Consider the following 17,390-nt stretch of genomic DNA (forward strand, 5'->3'; position numbering starts at 1 on the left):
CCTCCTCTGCTCAGTCACTCAGTTAGTCAGTAGGTGTCCAGTGTAAAATGAACAACCTCGCTGTTATTCTTATCCTGAGTAGAATTAATTTTCAAGGTCCTCACGGGCCTCGTTTTGTAAAAAGATGAGGCTGAAGTGTCTCTTGTGAACACACGCCCACTCTCGCCCCCACTGTTGGTGGAAGATGAGGTATTATTCTGCCATAAAATGTGAAGTGTGCAAGCTTTGGGCCCCTCTCTGTCCTTTAGTAGGCTGTATTTCTTGGTGACTTCATAAAGATGAAAAGGAGACGATAATGTTCTGAGCCAGGGAGCCATTGCCTTAGATGTTCTCAAAGATAAGGGCATGCAGAGATGAAGATGCTTGCTCCAGAGCAAGGCTAAACTGTGTTCGTCTCGAACACGATATCCCGAGAGAAGGAATCAAATTGGTCTAGGCTCAGCACGGATCGTCTCCTGATGGGTTTTTTGTTCCCAGATAGAAATGGAGCAGACCAAAGACCCACCCTCAAGGAATCCTAAAACATACTCCCTCCTCTGAGAAGCTAAGTTTCTCAGCCTCAGGCAGAGCCGGCTTCTTCACTCTGTTGTCTGTGGGTACTTTTTTTCTCCTTGAGCCATAGGACTGTCTCATCTGTAAAACGGGAGTGAAATAGCCATGCTGGGTGGAAAGAACAAACTAGATAATGTGTTTAGAGTAAACGCTGTCCTGCCCCCGCAACACCCTTTTCCTGTTCTACACTGGTCCTTCAGAGCAGACAGGGACAGACAGCTGATCTCTATCCCTTCCTGCAGAGGATAGGATGCAGGAACTTAAGCTTTCTGCAGCCCGTCTTTCTGCTTAGGGGAGAAGTGTGGTCCAAGACTAGATTCTGAGGTACCCATCCTGCCCAGTCCCTTCAGCGTGTCGGTACTCCTTTCTCCTGGCAGTTTCCTGCCCAATGCCTCAACAGAGCTGTTCACTGGGGACAGCAGGGAGTCGCTGCACCAAGCTACTGCAGGCATCAGCGCAATCCCCAATGCGGGTGTCTGAAACCCCGGTGTGGAGGGGTGTCTCTGCTGCATCCGGCCTCCAGCCTCAGAACTCCTGACAGGGGTGGTGTGTGGGTCCCAGGCAGTGTCGCAGAGGTGGGGAGGGGTAGGGCAGAGCCCGAGCTCCAATCCCTCCTTCTCCCTCGCTGGTCCTCCGTTGCTAAGCGGTTTCTATGGCAGCAGCATCCTCAGACTCAACTTTCACCCTCATTTAGAGCCAATTAAGGTAAAATAGTGAGGGGAGGGGGCAGAGTGGCAGCGTAACTGGGAGGCAGGGAAGCACTCGGAGGCTGCACTCTGCGAAACAGACGCACGGACTCCCAGACGCAGCTGCAGTCTCCTTGCCTCACCGCGCTGCAGCCTGCTGACGAGGCTGAGCAGCCACACTGAAGACCTCAGGACCCTCCCTGGCCCAGGAGACCGTCCAGTTTCGTGTCCCGTGTGCTCTCTCCCACTCCGCACTCCAGCCTGGCCTGCTGCCCCCAGCTTTTGACATCCCGTCAGCTGATTCTCCGGCTCCTTGGTGCCTGCTTTTATTTTCATTCTTGCTATCAACACTTGCTTGGAAGAAAAGGAAAGTTTATAAAATGCCGATAGCACAGCTGCTGGAGCTATGGAAGAAGATCGAGGTGGAGCCCATGGAGATAGAGGTAGGTACAGAAGAGGGGAGTGTGCTCTTCCCCACAGTGCCCTCTGGATGGTAGCAAATGGACTTTTATTCAATAGAAAATTCACAGTTATCTAGTGATGGTTAGCGTGGCAGATATGGTTGCTCTGTGTCTGTGTTTCACATATGTGGCCACACAGACAGTGCATTTGTGTGCCTGTGGCAGTGTGTGTGTTGTGAGTGCATGCATTAAGCCTATAGAAGACAAGCGTGCTGCCCCCAGCCGTCCTTCAGTGTGCTTCTGACAGTGTGTCTTGTGCTCGTAAGTACTGCTATTGTCAACTAGTTGGCACCAGTTTGCTTTGCTTTCAACAAGTGGCCCAGATCATGGGCGAGATCTCCATCTGCTGCAGGGACTGACCCGTTAGGCTAGGGGAACAGAGCAGCGGCGGTGTTGTCCTGAACGGCCATGCACTCAGAGGGAAATGAGAGCCAAGGGAACAATGCCAGCGTCACACTGCTGGGGCTGTGGTGGGGAAGGTGCCGATGACGCTGTCCCCTAGGGAGGTGGCAAGCCTCTGTTGCCAGGAATTTCATTTGTTCCGTTTGGGTTCTATGCGATCATCAGAGCTTTTTCTGAGAAGAAAGTTTTCCGGAGTTGTTCAGAGCCGCTGCATCTTTAGATGTTTGGGCACCGTGTCAGGAACGACCGAAACTGCAACTTAAACATGGCTAATTTTTATAGACTCCTGAATACCACAACCTAAGGTTTAATCTCTGCCTCATCTGACCTTACACATATAAGTTCCATGATAACAGCTTTCATTTCATAGTGACGTGGAGACAGTCACAGAAATATATCTTTGTTCTGAATGATTCTGTTCTAGAAGACAGCATATTTGGTATTTTACTTTGAGGACTCCCATAAAAATACTTGGAATAGGGCTTACAGGATTGCTCAGTGCGTGAGGGTGTTTGCTGTCAAGCCTGATGACCTGAATTCCTAAACTCATGTGATATGAGAAAAGACAGTTGCCCCCGGACTTGTGTACACACCACACACACACACACACACACACACACACACGGCTGGAGAGAGAGGCAGGCAGAGGCAGACAGAGAGACAGGTAGAGACCATTAGGCAAAGAGAGACAGAGACCAAATAAACGAGTATAATCTTGTAAGTGCTTGGAGGGGGGTGTGGGTATAATGTGGGGAATAGAGTCTTTCACAGACACTGTGTTGTATCTTGTAGCCAGAGCAGTCTGAGTATTGGTGCAAGGGGGTTGCCTTGGTGAGCAAGGTTGACACTTGGATCTGCCACTGCTGATTACTCTGTTGGTACTTGGTGCTGCCTTGCGGTTGAAGACAAAGCCACTCATTCCCCAGATGACAACTCAAGCCTATTCTTTTTTACTTGAGAGATTCTTACTCGATTCTTCTAAAAATTCAACCGATGACTGAGCAAATGATGAGGGCAGACATTCTCTTATTTCCTGTTGCTGAGCCCGTTGTTTGTGGCCTGATGTCCATCTGTCCGACTTCCTGAACACAGAGCTCTGTGGGGGAGAACTGGGCTGAAGGAAACGTGGGGTCCTGCTGGAATTCTGAGTCTGGTGCTATCACCAGGACAGAGGCTCCTCAGAGCAGCTTGTGTTTGAAACATTTCTGAAGTAGACCAGGACGGGCAGGCTCGTGTTATTACAGAAATATGTCATGACCAAAGAGAACTGGCAAATCACCAATCCTGATGCAGAGTTGATAGCACCTGCTCTGCTGCCCAGCAGCGCTGAGGGCTGTGAGCTTCTGGGTTAGTCTGCCCGACACGGGGAGAGTCAGAGGCTAGGGAGCCTGGAGAGAAGACGTTTCCTCCGGCTTTCTGGTGAGTTTTTCAGAGCAGCAAACTTGTGGAGCATGCAGAGTGAGGGTGAGGCACTAAATTGTCAGCAGTCTGGAGCCAAGAAACAGCTGGAGTTGTCTCCACAGAGGGCCAAAGCTGAAATAATCCAACCATGAAGTTCCCAGCTCTCGGGGACCTTCCGTGTCCTCAAGTGTCATGTCCCTGGGTCACAGTACCCCTAAGCTGACTTTATTGTCTCGTTTGCTTATGTTTTATGTCCTGTGCTATTCAAATAGCTCGCAGATTACAGACCGTGTGCAGAGCTGGGTGAGACGCACCCAGAGTCTGACCTTGGCATGGAGCGGGATATCTGTGGAACACAGTTAACGTCACAGGCTGGAAATCCATGTTCCTAGATTCTTCTCTTAGCCTAACATGGCTACACTTTGCTTTCCTCTCCTCAGCTGTTCTCTTGGCCACAGTCCTTAGAAACCTAGGAATCCGAGGCCCATAGAAATAGAACATGGTATATTCTTCAAAAGAACCAGCAATGCCCCAGCACATAGACCAGGGAAACCCACTGACTATCTAAGGAGACTAGTTGAGGTATTATGAATTCGTTTGGGATATTTTGGATGATATTTTATGCATGAATGGGATAAGAAAACATGGTGAATAAAAACTGGAGATTCTAGAGAAGCCCTGAAGAGTCTGGTATGGAGGGGAAGCAGTGGTTTCTATGAGTTGTATCAGTCAGGACTACCGGGTGTGCATGCTCAGTGGGGCTCGGCGGCCACAGCCCTGCTCTGGAGAGAGAGGAAGGAGCAACAAGCCAGGCAGCGTGTGAAGCCATCTGTGGGGCTCAGCTGACTCATTTTAATAATATTTTTATTAAAGTGTGAGCTTTCTGGGATGCCTCAGTGCATTAGAGAAAGCAAAATCTTGGTTTTCAAATGTTCCACATCTACCATGATTCCCTGGTGACTCAGAGTCAAGTTAGTGAGATTTCTAACCCAGCATGGCTGCTGGCTTAGCCATTGTGATGTCATCAGCTAACCTGGGGCAGCAGAGCACACTAGAGCTAGTTCTGGGTGAGAATGCTTCACTGAGTTCTCTCTGAGTCTCAGGGTGGTGGGGGCTGTCCCCTTTCTAAAAGGTCATCTGAGCAGTCTTCCACGCTATTGCGTTCTAAGCAGAGATGCAGCCCTGGCCTCCCGTTTAAACCCCGAGCTACACAGATGCTGTTAATGCATCTTTGTGAGCCCAGAACTTTACTGTCTGGGATTTCATTAATTCTTCCCAGCTGGGCTTGATGGCACACACCTGTAATCCCAAAACCCAGGAGGTAGAGGTGGGTTATAGACCTGTTTATATAGCAAATTTCAGGCTGCTGGAGTTCTCACAAGTCACTCTCTAAGAAACAAACCCACAAAAATCCAGTTCCTCTTCCAGAATTAACACAAGGCTGATTCGTTCCATTCAAGCAGGAATGACTACAGATGCGTTTGGTGTCTTGTCTGTGTCCACCCTCACCCTGTGGATGTTTGAGCTGCATGTAAGCTTGTCTCCTGCCTCCTGCTGGCCGAAGGCAGTATAACTGCCTGTCTTCTGCATTGTGCCGGAAGTCCTACACTTCACTGATTCAGCAGCTTGTGACTTTAGACATGAATACTCACTGCTTGCGTGTAAAACATCTGTCTCCAGTACCAAGCATTCCATGGTTACAGAGCTGTGCAGGTGCAAGAGAGCAGTGTTACAGGCTCCGCCACCTGCCAAGCCAGTTACAGCTGTGCCTATTACACGCATGAAGCACCTGCCAAGCCAGTTACAGTTGTGCCAATTACACACATGAAGCACCTGCCAAGCCAGTTACAGCTGTGCCGATTACACACATGAAGCACCTGCCAAGCCAGTTACAGTTGTGCCGATTACACACATGAAGCACCTGCCAAGCCAGTTACAGTTGTGCCTATTATGCATATGAAGCCGCTGACACAAATTTTGAGATGCTAACCATATTAACCTATGTCTCTGTTGTCAGACCACGGAGGAGGAACTCAACCTGGACATAGAGCCCACCCCAGAAGATGCCACAGAAGAAGTAATTATATCTTTTTTTCAATAATCTGTTGTTTGGGGGGAGATTGGGTCTGGGAGGTAGAATAGAGAGAGATCTGGAAGTTTAAAATATTGACCCATGAGCAGTTATTTGAGTGAGAAGTGTATCTATCCACAAATGTAAACACTCATATGCACATATATGTATTGTGAGTATTACGTTAGTATGTCCCTCGAAGGAGATAGTCTAACCCTGTGAAGACAAGCACAGTCGAGGGAGAACCTTGGTCTTAGGAGAGCACTGGCTTGCTGTTGACAGTTAGTCAGGTGTGGCAAATACTGGCAGAGGTACAGGAATATAGGAAATGACTCTGCCTGCTGGGAATTATGTAACATAGCTCTTGGAAGGCTTTGTGTGTGCAAGCAAGCCACGGGATCCTGGCAGGTGGATTCTTCTGTGGGGGTTTGCCTTTCCAGAGGCATGGAAGCAGATGAGGTCCAATGAGGAGAGTTGAGAGGGCCACACTGAGAGGCCAGCGAAGAGCCTGGCAGGAAAACGGGGCTGGAAGCGAAGAAGAGGAACGGGTGTCTCTGGAGACTGGTGCCCCGAGGTGGAGATGAAACACCAAGAGCAAGAAAAGCATGGTTGTTGCTAGCTTTGGTCTTTCTGCTTCTGTTATCCAGGCAGACAGCTGGGACCTGGCCTAGGCTTTAGCTCGGTGACAGTGTCCCAGCTACACTGGTGACATAGAGGCCAGAAAGGTGTGAGGCAGTAGGGGTTAAATCCCAAAACTGAGTTGGAGCTGAAGTGAAAGAATTCTAGATAAGCGACTTTAGAAATTACATTTAGGAAAGGAATTCTGTCAGCGGCAGCTAGGGTTGTGGAAGGTTGACAAAACCGGCAGGACTGATTGAGCACTGTGAGTGTACTCAGCCGGGGCCACTAAGAACCACAGATGCTGTCTGGTCCACAGCTCTGTCGTCAACTCTGTCATAGCATGGGGGAATTGGACTGGTGGGCATTGCCAGCCAGCTCACAGCCTGAGGATCGCCTTTGCTGCACCTAACCATGCACGCCAGGGCAGTTGCCTACCGGTGCCTCCAAGTCCCAGGATCGCATGAAGCCGCCTATTGATCAGTTCGGAGAATGCCATGAATCTGCCTCACCTTTGGCTGGCTACCTTCCCTTCTGTCTCAGGGCTTTGGAGCTCAGCTCTCTCCAGAGCTCTGAAGTGATATGACTGAGTTTGGGCAGAATGTCTGCTTGGCTGTGAACCTTTGCTTTCCCTAGATAGCAGGCGTAGCTCTGGGCAGGGCCACAGAAGCGGAGGTTAATCAAACATGAACTAGGGACTTTCCTGAAAAGGTGTATATTTGACTGGATCCTTGCCAAATTGTGGGGCAAAGAAGGGTACACCCTCCACCACAATAACAGGGCCGGGGCTCATCAGACCCAAGCTGTCACTTTAACGCTGTCTTGCCACATTCCGGGGAGAGCTCTGCTTCCCGGGAACCTTCACTGTATGTGCACAGTACAGAGTGTTAAGAGAGACGAGGCAGCTACTGTGGCGTAGATGACCCAGTTTAGCATGCTTTTTACGGGAACAAAAAAGGTGAGCTTTCTTTCTGGGCTGTCACAGTGCATTAGCGGAAGGAACGGAGTTGGCTCCTGGAGACAGAGTCTGTGGCACTGTCAGGGTAGGGGGGGCAGACTGCTCATTTTGTAGCCTCATGTGGAGCAGTAAGATTGGGTATGGTGATGTGTTAATTCGTTTGCGCTGTTACAACGAAAGAGCAGCAGCTCAGTGGCTCATCAGTGACAGATCCGTGATCTTCCTGCCTCAGCTCCGTTAGTGCTGGGATCATAGCCATGTGCCGCCACACACTTATTCCTAGTACTTCCTATGGGAATCTAGACGGGGATCTCTATATTACAATTAAAGCATTCAGCTCTTGTGCAAATTGTTTTGATAGCGGAATATGAGGAGTGGAAATGATTTCCTGATGGTAACCTTGACTGGAAGATAGGAAATCAGAATTTTAATATCTGTAATAAATAAAGGAGAGCCTCAAGCACAACTCGGGGGGGGGGTTGTAGGATCATAACGCTGACACTTAGATGCACCCATCTTGTTTGTGGACTGATAATTACTGGAGAAATTGCTTACTTGCTTAATGTTTCTGATAGATGATATTGGAAAACATCAGGTACTTGTCTAGCGTGTCTGCAGATTGGTGCCATTTGCTGTTCTGTCGGGCTGGCTGCTGTTGTCAGAATCATGTAATTCTTTATCCATCCTCCTTGGCCTTGGGACAAACTGCGAAATTTTCTAAAGTGCAGGATTTATGGCTCAGGTAAAACAGGGAAATTGGATGGCCATAAACTAAGTACTGAAAGTTTCTCCTTTGCCAGTGAACATGTGATAATTAAAAAGTTATCTAGTTGTGGAGAAGCTAATCATAAATCATAACTGCAGGTGAAGCGCCATGCTCACCCTAGAGAGTGCTGGCGGGACATTAGAACTGTCCCACCTTGGAATGACCTTAGTCAAGGTGCCCACTTTAAAAGTTTTTTTGAGACAGGGTCTCACTATGTAGCCTGGGCTGGCCTGGATCTCACTGTGTAGTCCCGGTGGGACTCATATTCACAGAGCTCTGCCTGCTTCTGTCTCCCACGTGCTGGGATGAAAGACACAAGCCACCTCACCTGACCTTAGTTTTATTGCATGCCTGTGTGTCTGTGTGCACGCTTGTTCATGTGAGTGCAGTTTCCAGAGACGCCAGAAGAGGACATCAGAGCCTTTGGAGCAGGAGTTACAGGTGGCTGTGAGCCGCCCAGCCAGAGTGCTGTGAGCCACCTAGTCAGCTGGTCTAAGAGCAGTTTGTACTCCTGTCTGCCGAACCAACTCTCCGGCCCCAGGTGGCTTTTTAAAATGGAGAATTGTTCCTCCTTTTCTTTCCTTTTAAAGTATAGAGCACATTGGACGTTTCAGGTCTAAACATTTCCCTGTGTAATCTTTATCTGGCTCTGTCAGGTGTCTTGGCTCTGCCCAACTTCTGGAGAAAAGAACCCCAGGGAAGTTCCGACATAAAGAGTGAAAATAGGTTATGAAGTCTGCTTCTGAATTTGAGAGTTAACACAGCTTGTTTTCCCTTCTCCGTGGTTTCCTTTCTAGAGAAACTGGGTTCCTTGGAGGGAGTTTGTGCTGTGAATTCCAGGGGGGCGCCTTACTCTGATTCCATTCGGTCCCTACAAAGCAGGCAGCTATTAGACTCTAAACAGTAGCGCTGAACCCGCAGGTTCTCTGTGAACCACTTCCCCGAGGGTGCAGCTGGGGGCTCAGCGCAGGGCAGGTTGTAGGCTCCGAAGGAAGCAGAAGCAACAGCTGTGCACTTGATAAGGCGGCTGCAGCGTGACTTCCTTTGAAGCCTGGAATGCTGGGAAATTATGATATGGCGCGCACCGATGTGGACAGCGAATGTGTTGCTTGACTGAGACTGCTGGGCGGGCAGAGGAGAGGGCTTGAGGCCGGCCCTGTTGACTGCACACACTTTGCCTTTCAAGGTTAATTGAGCACACTTGTCACCTCATTGTCCGGGAAACACGTTTGGACACTGCTGGAGAGTACTCGGTGTACTTTGCCCACCACATGACATGCGTTAGAGACGGTGTTCTTACTCATCCCTGTGGCAGATGAGTCATCAGGAATGGGGCTGTGGATGGCGCTACTCCTTTACCAGTTAGAACCCCCTGGGCCATGGACAGGGGAGGGGCAGGTGGACCAGAGGAGCCAGGGGAGCCATGGAATACAGATGCTTCCTGCATCTTCTCAGTACCACACCACGCCAGGCTCCTGGGCCATTTTGTCAGCTTTTTAGTCACCAAGAATTGCCAGCTGTTTGGTTGGTTTTTCAGTAAGCTTTTATTTCACAGAAAAAAATATGAAAAATGGTAGCATTTGTCATACGAACGTGTTTTTAGAAGGGCTGAGGTTTAGGATCGTGTTCATTAATCACCATGAAGAACAGTTTTCTGTCTGCGATAATGCTATGAGTTTTCACTTTATTTCCTGTGACTGGTGAGGTGTCCCCCTCCCCCTCTAGTTGTGATGGCAGCTCAGGAAACGTCTGTCTAGTGAGTGGGTGCTGAGGCTGCCAGCTTCAGTCTGCAGCAGAGAGCCGCAGGGAGACTGCCAGGGCGGGGCTCTGACAGATGCCCAGAACCATCGAGGAAGTTGAGGCAGGCAGCAAGAGTTCAGAGGCTGGGGAAGATTCTGGAGCTGCGCCTATGGCCCCCTTTCTAGGCGTCACCAAGGTCTGAGGGCAGATCATGGATTACCTCCTGAGCACATCTCTCTCTGACCGTGGCGTGACTAGATCAGTGAGGATGTGGGGAAGGAGACAGGTCAGGGGACACCAGGGTGCCAGAGGGAGAGAAAGCCAGTACAGGACAACCCTCAGGGCCTGGACAAAGTCCTGGTGTCAGGGGAGCTGCTAATGCAGGGCCGACCCTGTGTGGAGCCAGCATGCCACCTCTCCTTTCTCTGGAATCTGGAGACAGAGATTCCCGTTCACATTAAAGAAAAAAAAAAACCCAGCTGCAACTGGTTTGAATAGGAGTGAGACAGGATGAATAATGAAGCTGAGGAACTAATAAAGCAATTAAGAGCGATGCAATTACAGTTTAAAGAGATAGTTAATAGCTTTGAAAGATTAATAAGACACCCTCCCAAGTCCTGCTTGTTATGTTACATAATCGGTTCAGACAACCATGGGCCCTGGAGGGGCAATACGCATGTTCCAGGACTGCTTCAGCTCTCTGGGTTTGCAAGCCTTACAGTTCTTCGTCGGTTAGTCAGAGTTGTGTTAATGCTTCCGTGGGTCCTAGCAATGGGAAGCACACACAATGAATGTTTCTTGGAAGCGATAAAATTGGCCAAGCTGCAGAGTTCCTCCCATTCAAGCTTCCTGTGGGCATGCATAAGTGACAGTGGCTTCAGGGAGCATGGACATTTTTTGAGGCAGAAATGAGGGGCTGTATATGAACTTGCAACCTAAACGACTGCACGTGACAGTTATTTACAATAACACACCACCGACAAAGCACCCAGCTCTCATCATCCAGGGCATCTGTACCCTGGGATATCCTGTCTTACTTGCATGTTGTTGCTCATCTAGGATGGGCCAATACAGGTGGTTCAACCTGACATCCTCATCTGCTTTTATAGCAGAAAGTCAGACATTGCGGGGTCCCAGCATGGACAGAGAGGAATCACTCAGCCAGTCAGCAGGGCTCTCAGGCTAGGGACACCAGCTGAGGGTTCTGAGCTGTGAGGGATCCAGATGGAGGCGTGGCATCCACAGATAGCTGGAGAAACCTGGGAACTCCCATCAACGCCAGTGGCAGTGCATCCGACAGCGACCGTGGGTGGAGCATGGAAACATATTCTCCAGGGAGTCTGACAGCGGCCTTGTCAAAGCGCAGTCTCGTGTGAAGATCACTGTTTCAGCATGAGGAAGAGTGTGGGATCTTTGCTGTTCCCACCTTAGCATGCAAACCAGCCTGGGAACAGCTCAGGTCACTGAAGCTCCTGACAAACAGCACAGTGACATCTCGGCTGCCCAGGCCTGTGAGCCGTGCGGTGAGAACTCTCTCAGTGCGCTCCTGGGTTACAGCACCTGGTCTCTTCTTGGGTCCCGGGGAAATGGGGGCATTGTACAATAGCAACCCAGCTAAAGAGGGACTGTCTGTATTGCCCTGTCTACCCGGATGGTGCCTACTGCCTCCCATTCACTTGCACCCCATATGGAGAACAGATCTTACTGGTGGATGGAGTGTGGACAGCCAGAGGCTCAGACCTTCCTTGTGATACACAAGTGGCCTGTGCCCAGTCTGTCATGTCTTTCCTACACCACACACAGAGGAACTGGCTCTCAGGAGAGGAGGGGGTCGTGTTCCTTTGAGGTCCTACATGAGCTCGGTGCCCTGGGAGCCATGCCTGTCACGGAGCTAGTCCTGGAGAGCTTCCCCCTCATCGCTGAGGTTTGTGCAACGCAGACACTGAGTCCTCACACAGGGATTCTCTCATCTTTTAACTCCTCTCTCTAAGTAATAATAATAAATAATGATGATGATGAAATAATAATAATACGCTTACCTAAATTCTTTTTTCAATGTATACATAACACTCCAGAGGAGCCTTAGCTGGGAGATACTTTTGAAAATTAGCCCCTTCCTCAATTTTTGGATGATCTCTCTTTCTCTCTATGTCTTAATGAAATATTGAATTACAAGAATATTTATTTATCCCAAATGGATAATTTGAAAAATTACAGCCAGGGAGGCCATGTGTTTTTGTGTGTGAGTGATAGTGTGTGTGTGTGTACATGTGTGTGTGTTTTAACCAAGTAGACTTCCTTCTGTTGATAATCCTAAGTTTTGGTAAGAACAACAAGCCATTAGAAAACCCAGTCTTTCACTTGACTCATGCTAAGCCCTTGCAATCATCAGCAACCGGGTGTGGAAATGAAGTCTTTGCAGTTGGTATGAGTTATAATAACTTCTAGGAAATCAGCAAAGCATAATTTTCCCAGAATGCAGTATCAAAACACCTGGGTGCCAAGCACACACAAAAGAGCCAACCCATTTCCAAATGGTTCAGAGTGAACCATAGGTGAGCTTCAACTTGGTTACCTCCTACCTCTTCTAGATGCTGGCCCGTTGGAGCATGGCAGATGAGGTCTTGACAGGTAACTCCACAAGCCTTTCCTGAGCATTTATGAGAAGCAGTCTGTATTAGCAATGGGAGAGGAACACCAGCAAGATGTGGCTAGTTCTTCAGGGTCACCATCTGATCGGGAACTGGAATGCAAGTGTGCAGTTCAAGCGAACAGGCAGATACAACAAGGTGTTTTCTTGCCACCACGGAACAGTGAAAACTCTTCTGTATTGTCGTGGTCTGGTGCCAGCCCAGATTATAAAGTATTTCTCCAGACCAAAGGGGAGGCGTGGGATTAAAGATACAGCTCACATGGCTTTCTCGGGAGGGAGATTCTCAGTGATCCCTCATGAAATCCTGAGTTCACATCCTGAAAATTCTTCTGCGTTTGTTCTCCAAACAGCCTTTATACCAAAACATAAACCGAGGGGGAAATTCATTAGCATTCTGTTTCCTAGGTAACCAGGTAAATGGCTGTGGTTATGTCCACACATCTGCCTGTGTCTGCTCTATCAAGTCTTTTATCTTCCTGCTCTGTAGCCAGCTCTGTCATGTAGGCCGAGTTAGCATCTCTATCCCAGGTGTCCTCCAAATTACAGAGAAGGAGCAGAATGACATCCTGACCCTTTGCTGGGGAGGTGACCACCTCCTGTGTGGCAGGTGCACACAATGGCCTGAGATTCTGGTCGCCTTACCATATGGAAATACGGGCCTACTCTGTATCCACAGGCACAAGGCCCTGGGCCTCTTGCCTCCAAGCCACAAGTCTGTTCCTTTCCTCTTTCCGTCTCTGCCTCCCCATTTTACTCACTTGTGCACATTTGCATGTGTACTTGCACGCACACATAATAGTGACCACGTCCCTCTTGCTTTCCTTCAATAGCTCTCTACCAAGCTATGGTGCACTTGGCATGTGCTCAACACCTGTGATTTCCTAAGAAGTACTACACAAAAATTCCCCCAGAAAGTCTGTCTTTCAGTATTCTCCCAAATAAACACCCCCTGAACGAGATCACCTTGGGTGACAGAGTTCTGTAGAAAGGCGAGACAGGGTGAGGCTACGGGGTGAATCTAAAGGTTCTTCCTGTGTGCTTACTGCCCCAGACTTACATACCGAGGAGGAACCAGTCTAGAAATCTGTCAGGACGCTATTCAAGACTCCTTGGTCACCCTCCATCCTTGCAACCCTCAGCCTGGCAAGTTCCTGTCCCTGCTGTCAGGGATCCCAGGTGTTCTAGTTCCCAGGTCAACAGAAAGAGTAAAACACAGTGTACCGTGTTCCTCTCCGCACCTGGGCGCCTTGTCCTCAACAATGAAGTCCCCATCACTGGTTTCTTTACAGCTGACTACTGCAGCAGCTCTCCTCACTATCGTTTAGGTCAACAGTTCTCAACCCATGGGAGGCAACCCCTTTGGGGGCCAGAGGACCCATTCATAGGGGTCATATATCCTGCATACCAGATATTTACATTATGATTCATAACAGTAGCAAAACTACAGTCATGAAGTAGCAACAGAAGTAATTTTATGGTTGTGGGTTGCCCTAATGTGAGGAGCTGTATTAAAGGATCACAGCATTAGGAAAGTTGAGAACCACTGACTTAGGTCGAGGACACAGCCACAGGGCCACTAGAGAAGTCTATCCTAGAAGCAAAGGAGCAGTTTGGGGCACAGTTCCAGAACGAAGAAGAAAGCATCTCCTGTTCCAAATGGGAAGCATGGTGATATCACGTTTTAAGCTAATGTGAAATGCTTTAGTATTTTATTTTGTTTGTGTGCATACACATGTGCATGTGTGTGCAGAGCCCAGAGACTCTTGATGTTATTTTTCAGACAGTGCCACTCACTGCACCTAGAGCTCATTGATTCAGCTAGATGCTAGACCAGCAGCCCGTGGGTGTCTTCCTGTCTCCACGGTCTCCATAGTGGTATTATAGGCATACGCCACTCTATCCAGCTTCTTGAATGGGTGCTAAGAATCTGCACTTACTTCCTTGTGTTTGTGCCAGGAAGGTCAAAAGCACTTCACTGTAGAAGTTAGAATCCATTTGTCCTCAGCACGTCACCATGCTTCCTTAAGAAAGTCAATCATACATACATTAAACCCTGTTGACAGGCATTGATTTCCTACTGGCAATTTTAGCAAAGCATCAGTCGCTGACTTCCTCATAAAGACCTCTAGAGACGGAGGTTCTGAGCTGTGACTCAGGCATTGCCATGGTGGGGCGCTGATTTTGCAAACAAGACTGGCAAAGGGTGAAAAGTGAACTCAGGATTTATGGATTAGGAAAACCTCTGTCTGTTAGTCTTCAGCAACTTTATTTTTGCTTTGGAGGGAAAATAGTGTTCTGGTTTAGCTTAGGGTGTAGAAAGCTATAACTGAATATAGCCAACAACAAGAAAGAGCCAGGTAATCTAAAAGTGGGTTGTGTTTCTTGGACTGTTAAATTGAGCATGGCAATCAGGTGAGCACCCTCCTGGAGGATACTATCTACGTGAGAACCACATGGCATGGTGATGTCAGCTGTGACCAGGAAGTCACATGGTACGGTGATGTCAACCACAGCCAAGATAGTGGCCGACATAGCACTGTCATGGTGGATAAAAAAGATCACAGCTGGGTATGGGCTGTGCACCAGTTTAGAGTCTCAGAGTTCCTAATAAGGGAATCCCCAGATCTTGTCTATAGCTCTTCTCCACTAGTCTTGACTGTGTGGGCAAGGAGCAGGGAAAGGCAGGGCCTAAAAGAGTGCCCCTATGTGGAAGAGAGTCATGAACTTCCATCCTGTGCCCAAATGTTCTCTCCTATGATGCGAAACCAGAGTCTCGTGGATGAGGGGGAGAAGAATCCTACTTAGAGGTTGTAGAAATTAAAGACAACCACTCTGGCTGAGACCAGGGAGATTTCTCAGCTATAGACTCTGCATTCAGAAAAAGGTAACAGTCATTGCTCAACTTCTGGATTAGGGGAAGGTGCACAGAAACTGAAGAGAGGCAGAAGCCAAGGACCACCCACTTAGATAATCAGGAAACTTAGCATGTGTGTTCTGAGCTGGAGGAGAGAAGACAGCTATGCCTAGGGAAAGACGGGAATCCTCCTCTCCCAAGCTTCCTCCACTAAGACTGACTGTGACCCCCTGGTGGTCCAGGTCCTCAGGGTCTCCTCCATCATGAAAGATGGACCAGAGGACCAGGGACCCCAGAAAACACCACCCTCATATTCCTTAGCAGGTGACAGAATATGCAGCAACTTGTAAGAGCTACACAGGGGCAAAGACACTGAAAACCCCAAGTAAGAACATGTGTCCCCTGGGAGGATGTGATGCTGTGCCCAGGGAAGGCAGCTGCAACAATCTAGAGAGACCGAGAAGTTTAGCAAGGTTGCTGGTATAAAGTAAATATAGGAAAGTCAGTTTATTTATGTAGATAACAAAAATTCGAACTTAATATGTAACAACACCCAAATGACACTAAACAATAAGTATTACAAATATGTGTCAGTTTTGCATACTGCAAACAACAAACACTGCTGAGGGAGAAAGTAATTCTTCATAAAGGATGCTCATGGACCAAAAATGGCTCAGAGGGGAAAGGCACTTGCTGCCGAACCTGACTGTCTGAGTCTGATCCTTGGATCCAGTGATGGAAGAAAACATTCCCGTAAGTGGTCTTCTGATTTCTACATGTGTGCCTTGGTACACACACACACACACACACACACACACACACACACCAGCAATGATAAAAAACCCCAAGGTGATAAAAACTTAGAACCTGAAACACTTGAGACTGCCAGAAGAAAACACAGGTACTACCCTACAAAATATTGGGGCAGTGAAGGGCTTTCTGAATTGAATTCCACTCAGGGATTAAGGACAATAGTTGAGAAATGGGACCTCCGACAACTCAAAAGCTTTTGTGTAGCCAAGAAAACAACCACCTGAGTGAAACAGAAGCCTACAGAGTGGGGGAGAATCCTTGCCAGCTATCTGTCTGACTGAAGATGGCTATTTTGAATATATAAAGATGAAAAAAGGTCAAGAAAATTAAAGCATGGGCTATGGCTATGGACAGAGGAAGAAGGACAAGCGGTCCAGAAGGTGCTGAGCGTCTTCAGTCATCAGGCAGAGGACAGGGAGGACCCATGTCACCCCAGCCAGAATGGGTGAGACGGCCAACCAAAGAGCCGACAGCAAATGCTGGTGAGGTTGTGGGGAGGGTGAACGTGCACTCACAGCTGGTGGCATTGAAAGCTGGTGTAGCCACGCTGGAATTCTTTGTATTTAAGTTCTCAAGTCAGTGTTCAGAAAACTCACACGGGTAGGCAATTCTTTTTCAAAGAGACCCAGAGACCCCGTGCCCGTGAGTCAAGACTGAAACGTGTCTTCTCACAGAATGTGTTAAGACGACTCGACAATGCATGGAAGTGCAGAGGACTTAGCGCAGCCACCCCTTTGTAAAGTAAGAACATGGTGGGCAAACCCATACTGAGCATGTTAAAGTCATGCATAGAGAGTTAGTAATTATGACCGTTGGCTATTGGCATGAAAACAAACACATCAGTTAATGGAATGAACAGGAGGAGACCCCTGACTTTGTGCTCAATTGATTTTTACAGAGACATCAGGGTCATCTTTTCAACAAATGGTGTTTGAGCAACTGGATATTTGTTTTCAAAATGACAACACAAATAGGAAAGGAAGAATTCAAAGTATCCCTATCCAGATGCCAAGAGACCCTACAGGCTAACAAACACTTTCAGCAAGGAGGTGGATCACACAGTTAGCATGCTCCGTAGCCTCCCTGTTTACCAATGACGAGTGGACTGAGAAGGAAATCAGAGAAACAACCCATTCACAATACAGTACAAAACAAAACAACAAAACCCAAACCCACAACATACACAAGCCTAGCCAAGGAAGTGGAAGACCTATAAATTAAAACTATAAAACACTGAGGAATTCGAAGAGAAGAGTAGAGGAGGGAGTGACCTCCGTGCACATGGGTCAGTAGGATTAATATTGTGAAAGTGGCCATCGACCAAAACCATCTACAGACCAGTACAGTCTCATACAAAGTCTCATGCAATTCTTCACAGAAATTGAAAAAGCATCTTAAAATTTATATGGGAGCAC

General features: G+C 48.2%; 1 protein-coding gene across 1 annotated transcript in view; it reads left to right on the forward strand.

The window, feature by feature from the left end:
• Positions 1–755: 755 nt before the first annotated feature.
• Rps6ka2 (ribosomal protein S6 kinase A2) overlaps positions 756–17,390 on the forward strand; it is a 270,352-nt gene continuing 253,717 nt past the window's right edge. Inside the window, exons 1-2 of the mRNA XM_075951153.1 lie at positions 756–1,681; positions 5,520–5,579. Coding sequence (XP_075807268.1) covers positions 1,619–1,681; positions 5,520–5,579 — 123 coding nt within the window. The 5' untranslated portion in view covers positions 756–1,618. The remainder of the gene's footprint in view (positions 1,682–5,519; positions 5,580–17,390) is intronic.

Source organism: Microtus pennsylvanicus, chromosome 1, assembly GCF_037038515.1.
Source record: "Microtus pennsylvanicus isolate mMicPen1 chromosome 1, mMicPen1.hap1, whole genome shotgun sequence".
Lineage (NCBI taxonomy): Eukaryota > Metazoa > Chordata > Mammalia > Rodentia > Cricetidae > Microtus > Microtus pennsylvanicus.